Raw genomic sequence first — 12,917 nt, forward strand, 5'->3', positions numbered from 1 at the left:
TACCTTGAGGGACTGCGGATCAGGTAAGATCCCAGGCGGGATTGCTGCTTTGGAAATTGTTATGAGGGGGCATCCTGACACTGGTTAATGGGTTCAGAAGTCATTCACGTCTGGCTTTTTTTTTTGGTTCGGTTAGTGAGGACAACACACACACACACACACACACACACACACACACACACACACACACACACACACACACACACACTCACACTACTTTTCAAAATAAACCTACGTTTCTATGAAAATTTAAGTTTTTGTTTTTTTGCGGCCCACATAAACTTAAACCTTGTTTATTTGGCCCGTGTTAGCCTTTGAGTTTGGCATGCTTGGCCGACAGGCTTATTTAGGTGCCCAAGGTCACCGCCGCCATCGGAATCCCAACCAAGGTCACCTCATTCCAAAACAGAGACGTTACCACCAGACCGTTCCCAACCAATTGTTGGGTATCTATGGGAATCTTTTTCAGGGTTACCTGGGCCCCAATTTAAAAGGTTTTCAAACACATGGGGGGGGGGGAGGGGGGGCGGGGAGACTCTGGGTTAACGTGATTCATCTCATTGCAGTTTTCAGTAACCTGTTCAGTGCCAGGTGGAATGGATTGCTCTACGCTTCAGCAATTAAGTGGTTATGTACTTGCTCTCTGACCGTCTTGAGAGGTACGAAGAGGGATGATGGGGGCGAGCAGGGAGACTTACCAGCTTCTCCGCCATCTCGTAAAACAGTTCCTTGCCGGGAGAGTCGCAGAGGAAGAGCTCCTGCAAGAGAGCAGCGCAATATGAAGCAGTGTGTAAAGGAGGCTGTGCGTGTGTGTGTCTGGGGGCAGAGGTGAAACAGCAAAGGGGGAGTGTAGCTCGTGCAATTGTGAGTGTGGTCAATGGTGGAAGTGCACAGGTGCTACTGAGGAGCATGGGCCAGGTGCAGTAACGGAGATGCCAAGTATGTGGTCGGTACTAGAGCAGCAGATCTTTTTCTAGGGCAGCGTGTTGGGAAGAAGTACTACTGGAGCAGGCGGTGCACAGCAGGATGGAGGTGCACGGGCAGAGCTGTGTGTTGGGGGTCAGTACTGGAAGGAGAGGATGATGGGGAATAGAATGGAGGTAAAACAACAGAGCAGCCAGTGCGGGTGTCAGCACTGGAATAGCAGAGGCTGGATCTGGAATAGCAGAGGCTGCTGCAGGATTAAGGTGTAGTGAGCATCGGAGGCTGGATCTGGAATAGCAGAGGCTGCTGCAGGAGAAGTGAGCATCGGAGGCTGGATCTGGAATAGCAGAGGCTGCTGCAGGAGGTGAGCATCAGAGGCTGGATCTGGAATAGCAGAGGATGCTGCAGGATTAAGGTGTAGTGAGCATCAGAGGCTGGATCTGGAATAGCAGAGGCTGCTGCAGTATTAAGGTGTAGTGAGCATCGGAGGCTGGTTCTGGAATAGCAGAGGCTGCTGCAGGAGAAGTGAGCATCGGAGGCTGGATCTGGAATAGCAGAGGCTGCTGCAGGATTAAGGTGTAGTGAGCATCGGAGGCTGGTTCTGGAATATTAGAGGCTGCTGCAGGAGAAGTGAGCATCGGAGGCTGGATCTGGAATAGCAGAGGCTGCTGCAGGAGAAGTGAGCATCGGAGGCTGGTTCTGGAATAGCAGAGACTGCTGCAGGATTACGGTGCAGTTAGCATTGGAGGCTGGTTCTGGAATAGCAGAGGCTGCTGCAGGATTAAGGTGTAGTGAGCATCGGAGTCTGAATCTGGAATAGCAGAGGCTGCTGCAGGATTAAGGTGAATGGTGTGTGAAATTCAGTGCTGGTAAAGTAGGGTCTTAAATGTAGATATGTGGGGTCAGCACTGGTCTCTGTCTGTGTTTTATGTTATGTCTCTGGTTTTAAATATAAATTGCCATGCTCAGTAGCACTCCTCTGTGAAACTTATATGCTTATATATATGTTGTGGGTATTTTGGGGGTTCAATTTGAGCTTGTAGGTGTTCTGTATGGGTCAGCACTGGCACAGTAGGAGAGTGGGGTGCAGGACACAGCCGTGTGCATGGGGAGGGGGGTCTCACCACGCTGTCTCCGGTATCTGGAATCTGCACGGTCTTCACGGACACCTCGACGCCCGCCGTCTGCAGAAGCAGAAATGAAAGAGGACCCTGGTTACTACACGATGGGCCGCTCAATGGAGCAACAAGTGGGTGGATACAATGCCCTGCGGTTTCTAGTAGGGGTGTTGTTAATACCAACCCCTGCGCAGTCACAGGGGCATGCAACGTGTTGCTTTACTGCGAAACGCGCCGGGAAGCAACGCTCTGCAGATCTGCGCTAGTCATCTCGTTACCCTCCCGGGTGACGTACCATGCTGTAATTCTTTTGGAAGTGGCTGCCGTCGCTTCGGAAGAGCTGGACCAAGGAGCTTTTCCCCACCGTGGCATCTCCTGTGGATACAGGACACGTTTAACACAGCCCTATCCATCCACGTCTCACCGCTCATCGACAACGAGATATGTGCGAGATTCGTCCTCACGGTGTATGGGCCTATATACCATGCGCTGGTATAAATACTGTGACAAACGCCCCTCTTTTGTAGTGCTGACGTCTGTCTGGGTTCTTCCCGACACAGTCTTCTAGGGTTAATTATACAACAAACAGGATCATGCAAAGTATTATGCTGCTTAACTCAGGCTTCTGCCTGCTTTATTTTCATCCAAGTAAGGTACTGCAGCTTTAACATGTGAAGGTTAGAGGTACTCAGATACTTTCATTCAGCAGTTCACATATTTCAGTGTTACCATATTTCCCACACTGTTATTTCAAGAAATAAAACCAAAATCATATAAGCAAAATCCTATCCCTTTCAGGGATCTAACTACACATCAGAATCAGTCTCTCTAACAGCTGCTGGCCAACTAAACTGGTTCCCCAGCTTAAAACAATGCTCTCTCATTTAGGGTCACAAGATACAGTACAGTCTTTTAGCAACAGCAGTAACCATTTGTTTTGTCTTATCTGTTCGTGGAGTCCAGGCAAATCCTCTGGTACTGTGATACGTGGAGGGGCCGTCAACCCCGATACTGGATGCAGGGGAGCAGCGACACCCCCAGCCCCAGGCTCCAAGGAGAGAGAGTGAAATGCAAAACCTCTCTGCTCTAAGTACCTGTGCATGTGATTAGAAGAGCAGGTGAGGGAGAACTAGAGCCATTGTAATCTGTGGTCTGGATTTTCCATCCAGCTGCCTGAGTTAATGGGAAGCTGTGGAACGGATCATTAACTATTCCTGCACTTTCTGCTCTAAAACGGGGCAGAAAGCTGCCTAACATCTTTGGACTATGTCACATATCCCCCTCCCCAGCTCACACCTACTGGGGTGAGCGGCCATGGACCTCACTGGGGTGAGCGTCCTACCTGAAATACTTGAGCTAACTCCTCAGTACAATATTAAACATTCACATGACACGAATATGAACTTTTTCCACGGCAATTATGGACAATAGGTTTCGTCATAAGAGACTATACTTGGCAAACATATTTTTTTTTTCTCTCTATTAGGGAACTATTTTGAAAAATAAATGTCTAGCACACATTCTTACAACCCAGGATCTGCTAAATATATTCACAAAACCAGACAATTTCTATTACCTCCCTGGGTTTTTCTATTCTAGAATATGAACCTCATTATAAATTTACCAACCGAAAAGGGCATTTTTTTTTTTTTTTCCATATTGTAAGCAACCAATATTTTTTTCTTCCTTATACTACAGCCTTGTAATCTTAAGGGCCATCAACCCTGTATATTAATTTGTAGTTTAGCTACATTTTCAACACAGAGAACCAATATAACATTGTAATATTGACAAAATGCTTATTTGCATAGTTAAGTGTCCGTGACATAGTCCACACGTGTAATAAAAAAAAAAAATCGGTCAGTTCGCCCAAACATATTTTTTTTTTTTTTTTTGACTTCCAGTCCTTTGACTTTATTTCATAGCCCGCTGCAACCTGCAAATGACTGGACTGTTTCTTTAGCTTCTGATGAGACCCTTGGACCGGATTCTCCTTGGCTCCACAGTGTGGTCCAGATTGGTGAGATATGGAACTATTCAGGCGCCGTGTTAACCTTCGTTGTTTTTTCTTTTCAATCTTTGATTTCCCTTTTGTGGCCATTACCAGGCCTTTGGGTTTTGGAGACCTAGTTGCCTCTGTACAAACGTAGTCCATATTAACCACGTCATCAGGATCTGTCAACAAGTTTGTGTTTTCAGGAACTGCCACCCACTTGGCTAAAACATCTTCTGTGGTGTCCTGGGTGTGTCCACTAGTTTGATAATCTTCTGGACAACGTAAATGAAATTGAGGATCTGGATTTTTGAATCCCAGATCAGGGAGAATATTCTCAGGAGGGTGCCTATCTGTTTCTGGAATAACAGCAGCACAATCAAAGTCAATTCTTTCTCCTTCCTCTTTGGTATCAGTGAGGGCATTGAGTTTACGTTCCCTGGTCTCCTTTTGTGACCGTGTCTCTTTTAGCCTTGGAATCTCTTTCTCCAACTTCATCTTTATAGCAAATCGTAATATTGCAACAGCATTGAAGATACACGTATAGGAACGTACAGCTTGCTTGGTTAGGAGGTAGGATTGATAGCCCGACTGAACCACTTTAGCCGCTTCTCCCATGTCCGTCATCTGTTTCAGAGCGAGGTTTAACTCTGTTTCATTTTCTCTATTCTTGACCTGCAGCTGCAGGTGCTCCTTCTGGGTCTTGTCCAGCTCCAGCTGCAGCCGGGCCCCCTCATTTGCCGTGTGGTCCAGCTGCTTGTAGATATCGGCCATCTCGCTTTCATAGCGCAATGTCAGGCAAACCACCTGACGGACGGAGATCTCCTCTCTCTTGGCGCACTGTATCTCGCGCTCAGCCATCTGCTTCTGCAGCTCTTCAACCTGATCGTGCCAGACCTCCCTCAGGGTCTTCACCTCTATCTGGTGCTTGCTCTGGGTTTGCATCAGCGCCTCCATTTTTGGAGCTCTGCAGTTTGTGTCGCCTGGATCGCCGCTGATTCTGTATTCTGCAGTGCTTCCTGCATTTCTAACTTTTCCTGGATCAATTGCTTCTCCACTTTTTCTGCTTGGTGAAGCTTCTCATCACCTTCACTGATCTGGTCAGTCAAGTCTGAATTTTTCTGTGTCAGACTTACATTCTCTCTTTTTACAGTCTCTAAATTACTCAGGGTATTCTCATAGGTTTCCTTCAATGTACACAGCTCTGTGCTGCGAGCGTAGACCTCATGGCGTGAGAGTTCCAGCTCTGCTTTAAGCGCGCTAGCCTCTTGCCGAGAAACCCCTAACTCTGTGATGAAGTTTTGCACATCTTTCTGGGACATCTCATAGCATAGTTTCCAGTCAGTTCTTGTTTTCTTTGATTCGCTTGGCTCTCTGCCTATGATGGTAGCAGTAGCCTTTGTCATCTCTAGGCGTGTCGTCATTCCTGGGACGATTGCGCCTGGCCCTATGGGCTGTTGCTCATCTCGGCGCCTTTCTGACGCATGTCCTGACAGTGCAGGTTCAAGTGGCTCGTTCACTTCCCCTGTGACTTGAGGAACAGTTTTCTTTCTTTTTGCTTTATTAGCTCCAGAGATATCAGTGGTACTGGGCACACGCTCACTGGTATCAGCTTCCACATCTTGCTTGCACTCACAGGGCGTTGCTTGCTTTTGCAGCTGTTTGTCTTTGAAAATTTTGGGGCACACATCTTCCATGTGACCTACTTCACGACAGGCCCCGCATACTAAATTCATCTGTGGGTACGGCTCTCCTCCAGGGTCGTGATCATAGTATGGCCTGAAGGGACACTGTTTTGTATGGTTACGTACATTACACAACAAACATTTCACGTCGGCCATTTTAGAAACCCGGCAGGGACAATTTGCTAGCTGCAATTTCACTCACTTCAGCAACTTGCATACAGCACTTGCTAGCTGCAAATTCACTCACTTCAGCAAAAGGCATTAGCTTTACAAACAGCACTTGCTAGATGCAAATTTATTTTTTTTCAGCAAAACATTTTGGTTTTCTGTTTGGGTTCAGGGTGCTATTGCATCCACACTTCGCACATTCTCTGTGTATGCTAGAAGCACAACTGATATACACAGTGGGACAGACTTCACTCATAGCATCTGTACTTTAGTTCAGCTCGGCGGCCATTTTAAACCCCCGCATTTATTTGCAAACCCACAGACTTTTTAGTGTCTGCCCGCATTCTCCACCATATGTGACAAACGCCCCTCTTTTGTAGTGCTGACGTCTGTCTGGGTTCTTCCCGACACAGTCTTCTAGGGTTAATTATACAACAAACAGGATCATGCAAAGTATTATGCTGCTTAACTCAGGCTTCTGCCTGCTTTATTTTCATCCAAGTAAGGTACTGCAGCTTTAACATGTGAAGGTTAGAGGTACTCAGATACTTTCATTCAGCAGTTCACATATTTCAGTGTTACCATATTTCCCACACTGTTATTTCAAGAAATAAAACCAAAATCATATAAGCAAAATCCTATCCCTTTCAGGGATCTAACTACACATCAGAATCAGTCTCTCTAACAGCTGCTGGCCAACTAAACTGGTTCCCCAGCTTAAAACAATGCTCTCTCATTTAGGGTCACAAGATACAGTACAGTCTTTTAGCAACAGCAGTAACCATTTGTTTTGTCTTATCTGTTCGTGGAGTCCAGGCAAATCCTCTGGTACTGTGATACGTGGAGGGGCCGTCAACCCCGATACTGGATGCAGGGGAGCAGCGACACCCCCAGCCCCCAGGCTCCAAGGAGAGAGAGTGAAATGCAAAACCTCTCTGCTCTAAGTACCTGTGCATGTGATTAGAAGAGCAGGTGAGGGAGAACTAGAGCCATTGTAATCTGTGGTCTGGATTTTCCATCCAGCTGCCTGAGTTAATGGGAAGCTGTGGAACGGATCATTAACTATTCCTGCACTTTCTGCTCTAAAACGGGGCAGAAAGCTGCCTAACATCTTTGGACTATGTCACAATACACAAAGTCCTAGCTCGGCAGCTCGGAAGCACAGGGTCTCTTACATTTAATTTAGATGGTTTACAAGCAGATGCTACCTAAAGGTTTAATTAATTCAAAGAGGAGGGAAACTGCACCAGTTATAGGTTCTAATTGTTATATACCATTATGCTACTGTCTTCTCCCCTAACCACATCCTACAGCTCCTCCCCTAACCACATCCTACAACGCCTCCCCTAACCACATCCTACAGCTCCTCCCCTAACCACATCCTACAGCTCCTCCCCTAACCACATCCTACAGCTCCTCCCCTAACCACATCCTACAACGCCTCCCCTAACCACATCCTACAGCTCCTCCCCTAACCACATCCTACAACTCCTCCCCTAACCACATCCTACAGCTCCTCCCCTAACCACATCCTACAGCTCCTCCCCTAACCACATCCTACAGCTCCTCCCCTAACCACATCCTACAGCTCCTCCCCTAACCACATCCTAAAGCCCCTCCCCTAACCACATCCTACAGCTCCTCCCCTAACCACATCCTACAGCTCCTCCCCTAACCACATCCTACAACGCCTCCCCTAACCACATCCTACAACTCCTCCCCTAACCACATCCTACAGCTCCTCCCCTAACCACATCCTACAGCTCCTCCCCTAACCACATCCTACAGCTCCTCCCCTAACCACATCCTACAGCTCCTCCCCTAACCACATCCTACAGCTCCTCCCCTAACCACATCCTACAGCTCCTCCCCTAACCACATCCTACAGCTCCTCCCCTAACCACACCCTACAGCTCCTCCCCTAACCACACCCTACAGCTCCTCCCCTAACCACACCCTACAGCTCCTCCCCTAACCACACCCTACAGCTCCTCCCCTAACCACACCCTACAGCTCCTCCCCTAACCACACCCTACAGCTCCTCCCCTAACCACACCCTACAGCTCCTCCCCTAACCACACCCTACAGCTCCTCCCCTAACCACACCCTACAGCTCCTCCCCTAACCACACCCTACAGCTCCTCCCCTAACCACACCCTACAGCTCCTCCCCTAACCACACCCTACAGCTCCTCCCCTAACCACACCCTACAGCTCCTCCCCTAACCACACCCTACAGCTCCTCCCCTAACCACACCCTACAGCTCCTCCCCTAACCACACCCTACAGCTCCTCCCCTAACCACACCCTACAGCTCCTCCCCTAACCACACCCTACAGCTCCTCCCCTAACCACACCCTACAGCTCCTCCCCTAACCTCACCCTACAGCTCCTCCCCTAACCTCACCCTACAGCTCCTCCCCTAACCACATCCTACAGCTCCTCCCCTAACCACATCCTACAGCTCCTCCCCTAACCACACCCTACAGCTCCTCCCCTAACTGCTCCTTTAACCCCTCCCCCCCTGGCAGCTAAGTAATGAGTAAACAAAAGTAAATAAAGAAATCTGCGCCTGTTAACAGAATAACGCAGGAGCCCGCGCTGCTCGCGGAGAGTAAATAGAAATACCCCTCTTTCCCAGTCACTCGGAAATCAATGCACAGAGCCGTGCGCGTGCCGCTCAGCAGCCGGCCACGCCAGCAGCCGGTCACGCCAGTAGACGGCCACGCCAGCAGCACCGCTGAGCTCAGCAGCCGGCCACGCCAGCAGACGGTCACGCCAGCAACCAGCCACGCCAGCAGCACCGCTGAGCTCAGCAGCCAGCCACGCCAGCAGCCACGCCAGCAGATGGCCACGCCTGCAGCACCGCTGAGCTCAGCAGCCAGCCACACCAGCAGCCGGTCACTCCAGCAGCCAGCCACGCCAGCAGCCGGTCACTCCAGCAGCCAGCCACGCCAGCAGCACTGCTGAGCTAAGCAGCCAGCGACTCCAGCAGCCGGCCACGCCTGCAGCACCGCTGAGCTCAGCAGCCAGCCACGCCAGCAGCCGGCTACGCCAGCAGCACCGCTGAGCTAAGCAGCCAGCGACTCCAGCAGCCGGCTACACCAGCAGCAACGCTGAGCTAAGCAGCCAGCGACTCCAGCAGCCGGCCACGCCTGCAGCACCGCTGAGCTCAGCAGCCAGCCACGCCAGCAGCCGGCCACGCCAGCAGCACCGCTGAGCTAAGCAGCCAGCGACTCCAGCAGCCGGCCACGCCAGCAGCACCGCTGAGCTAAGCAGCCAGCCACGGCAGCAGCCGGTCACTCCAGCAGCACCGCTGAGTCAGCAGCCAGCCACGCCAGCAGCTGGTCACTCCAGCAGCCAGCCACGCCAGCAGCCAGCCACGCCAGCAGCCAGCGACTCCAGCAGCCGGCCACGCCAGCAGCACCGCTGAGCTAAGCAGCCAGCCACGCCAGCAGCCGGTCACTCCAGCAGCACCGCTGAGTCAGCAGCCAGCCACGCCAGCAGCCGGTCACTCCAGCAGCCAGCCACGCCAGCAGCCGGTCACTCCAGCAGCCAGCCACGCCAGCAGCCAGTCACTCCAGCAGCCGGCCACGCCTGCAGCACCACTGAGCTCTGATTGAGAGGACGCATTAAGAAATAAATACAGGATCGCTTTTCTGTCCTCGCTCCCCCCCGCCCCAATAACTGCCTCCCTCGTTCCCTAATATGACAGCAATAGGACTCGTCGGGGGGGCTGTAATTACGGGACAATAACTCGGCGGCTCTCTCGTCTGATTAAAAGACACTCAGGGCGAACGCATTGAAGACATGCAATTTCTTTACCCATGCAATTTCTTTACCCATGTAATCACCTGCCCGCGGGTGTCACATTATGGTCCTTACACACAATATACTAATGTGTGTAATCGTGGGCGTTACAGCAGCACTGCCACTTGCTGGCGTACGCTACACTGATACGATGCACATACACGGGGTTAATGCCATCACTAGGGCTATTCTGCAGCGCAAAGCTGCCATGTTCCTGCCCCCTGGTGCATTTAAGCCGCTAGGGGGAAGGCGGTGAAACCCTTCGGGGCGGAGAGACCCCGCATACCGCGTTCAGCGGCTGACCGTCCCCCCCACATATCTCACAGGGGTAAAGCGCGCACGGTCGTGTACACAAAGGGGTCGCATGGCAGGAACGGGGGCGCGCACGGGTCGTGTACACAAAGGGGTCGCATGGCAGGAACGGGGGCGCGCACGGGTCGTGTACACAAAGGGGTCGCATGGCAGGAACGGGGGCGCGCACGGGTCGTGTACACAAAGGGGTCGCATGGCAGGAACGGGGGCGCGCACGGGTCGTGTACACAAAGGGGTCGCATGGCAGGAACGGGGGCGCGCACAGGCGATGTATGAGGCGGGAGAGAAGGGGGTGTTATAGGGAGAGCTGGTGTACGGAGGGTAAATAGGGGGAATTGTAGGGAGCGGTTATATGGGGCAATAGGGGGAGTTATATGGGAGCATTACACGACATGGATTATAATGGGATGGATCACATTCGGAGGCGATCTGGCAGGTTTCTCTCCTTTTGCACAACCTTCTCTGTTTCTGAGTTAGTAGAAACTTCTCTGGCTACAGATCTGGGTCCAATTACAGACACTTAGGTCCCCGCTGGCTGCTGCAGCGCTCGCTATGGCGGGAGCTGCAGGGACAAGAGCCGCCCCTCAATGGGGCCGGGCCGGTGTGAGGCGGGGCCGCGGCGCGGCGCGTTTTTCAGACATTAAAATTGTGATGAGACCTAGCACTGGAGCGCTAGGCCACGCCCCCCGGCGGTTCAGCCAATGAGGTTGAATCTGCTGGGTGATGTCACGGCCGCGCCCCCACCTGTCTTTCCCCCTGCAGCTCACTGCAGACCGTGGAATTCGGCTGCACGCGCCGCCGGCCTCGCAGGCGCGGTCCCAGTAATGTCTGTGACACGCGCACCCGGCGGGGGGCACGTGCACAGCGCTAACCGCAATCTGCGGTCTGACAGGGAGAGAGGAGCTTGCGACGGGAGGGGGCGTGGTCGGGGATTTGCGGGGGCGTGGCCATCACGTCACGCGGCTGGTTCGCCCTCATTGGGTGAACCGCCGTTGGGGGCGTGGTCACACCTCCGTCGCAAGGTTTAAACTCAATTTGATTGAGTTGGGAAAAACCCTGCAGCACGGCGCGGCTGCAGCTTCAGCGTGACGGTGCGTACTGGGCCCAGCCCCATTGAGGGGCGCTGCTTACACGCACAGCACACGCCGTGCGCACAGGCTGCTACTGGGACCACAGCCTCAGGCTGAGTCCATAGTGTGGGAGACCGCGCAGAGCGCGATCAGACTGCCTTAAGGCATTGATCGTGCCCATAGAAGGCGCGGGCGCATGCAGGGGAGGGCAGGAGGGGGCGCGCGTTGCGCAAGAAATCAGTTGAAACTGATTTCTTGGCGCGACACGCAGGTCATGTGAGCAGTTCGCCCAATGAGGGTGAACCCGCTCCGTGACGCCCCTAGGAGCGCTACCCACGGCCCGTCCGGAATTGAAAGGGAAAGCACCCGCTTCACGCGGCTCATTTCCCAGCTTCCGCACGCCTCAGCGCGGGAGAAGGCACCATGGCCCGCGCCTTAGGCTTCGGATATAGTACAGGTGCGCGCACCCCTGTACGAGAAGCGGTCCGTGGCCTGTAGGATTGCGTGACGGGGAGGCGTGGCAGAGGCGTGCCCGTGACGTCACGTGAGCAGTTCACCCTCATTGGCTGAACCACGCACGTGATCCGCCATTCGCGTGGCAAAACTAAAAATGTCTCGCAAAAACCGGCGGCGCCGTCGCTTTCATGAACGCGCGCTCTATGGCGTCCTCATTGACTTATGGAATTATGTTTGCATCCCGCGGACTATGGACGTGGTCTTAACCCCTTCAGTGCTATATTATATATTATTGACGCACAGGCACACTCAGGATATACAGTCCAGTTTTCATAAGAACAACGTAGTACAGTATGAGGTTGCTACCTCTGTGAGTGTATACTCATCACTCACCTGCTACTATGCACTTGGCTGCTAGTTTCACCATGATGGGAACTGTCCGCTTAGACAGAGCAGGTACTTATAGTGAGCGGAGCAGGTACTTATAGTGAGCAGAGCATATGTCCAATGGGATAAGTCTATAGCCACCGTCCTATATCCAATGGGATGAGTCTGTCGTCAATGTCCTTGATGCAATAGGATCAGTGTTTTGTGGGCAATCTATATCCAAGGGTCTGTATATAACACAAGGAGTCTAGAAAAAATATGAAGTCTTCACTGAAGGAAGGCGACATCCAACGTGAGGCGTCTATAGAGAGCACATGATTCTGGGTGCTGAATCCCAGGGGATCCTGGTTGCTGGGGTTCAACTGATGCTGGTTTACGGGGTGCTGGGGTTCAGTGATGCTGTGGCCCAGGGTGCTGAAGTTAGTGAGTGATGCTGGTTTCCGGGGTTCAGGTGATGCTAGTTTCCGGGGTGCTGACGTTCAGGTGATGCTGGATTCCGGGGTGCTGGGGCTCAGTGATGCTTGTTTCCGGGGTGCTGGGGCTCAGTGATACTGGTTTCCGGGGTGCTGGGGCTCAGTGATACTGGTTTCCGGGTGCTGGGGCTCAGTGATACTGGTTTCCGGGTGCTGGGGCTCAGTGATGCTGGGGCTCAGGATCCCCTCTTCCTCACTAGATCTCCGATGCTTCGCGCTCCCATGGCAACCACAACCCCGCGCCTGCTGCTAATTTTAACGGCGCCTCGCATTGGTCGTATCTTGTGTCTGTTAAAACATAAGTAAGCTCTCATTGGTTAACATCTGCACGTGCTTTTTTAACTCCCACCCCTTATTCAACTGACACTGCCGAGAAACGATTGGCCAAACGGGCTGTCTATCAATTTATAGTCGGTTGTCATTGGCCACAGACTTCGCCCAGCCTTAGAATGCACTCAATTGGTTAAAGGGTTTGTAAAGAGGTGAAGGCTGGGATAAGGGCCTGGGCTCTGTCCTGGTATT

General features: G+C 52.1%; 1 protein-coding gene across 1 annotated transcript; it reads right to left on the reverse strand.

Annotated features, from left to right (window-relative positions):
- Window positions 1-574: 574 nt before the first annotated feature.
- On the reverse strand, window positions 575-12,695 carry IFT27 (intraflagellar transport 27). Its single transcript, XM_075573824.1, has 4 exons — window positions 11,929-12,695; window positions 2,338-2,417; window positions 2,049-2,108; window positions 575-758 (listed from the first exon to the last, which is right to left on the reverse strand). The coding sequence occupies exons 1-4, from the start codon at window positions 11,960-11,962 to the stop codon at window positions 621-623; spliced, it is 312 nt and encodes a 103-aa protein (XP_075429939.1). The 5' UTR covers window positions 11,963-12,695; the 3' UTR covers window positions 575-620.
- Between the last annotated feature and the right edge of the window lie 222 nt (window positions 12,696-12,917).

Source organism: Ascaphus truei, chromosome 17 (genome assembly GCF_040206685.1).
Source record: "Ascaphus truei isolate aAscTru1 chromosome 17, aAscTru1.hap1, whole genome shotgun sequence".
In the NCBI taxonomy this organism is placed as follows: domain Eukaryota; kingdom Metazoa; phylum Chordata; class Amphibia; order Anura; family Ascaphidae; genus Ascaphus; species Ascaphus truei.

Bases quoted from the DNA above. Each gene is read 5' to 3' on its own strand.
- IFT27 (XM_075573824.1), bottom strand. From the start codon at position 11,962: ATGGTGAAACTAGCAGCCAAGTGCATAGTAGCAG. The intron at 2,109-2,337 runs GTACGTCACCCG...CTGCTTCTGCAG, and splicing joins TCCAAAAGAATTACAGCATG to ACGGCGGGCGTCGAGGTGTC. The intron at 759-2,048 runs GTGAGACCCCCC...GCTCTCTTGCAG, and splicing joins CAGATACCGGAGACAGCGTG to GAGCTCTTCCTCTGCGACTC.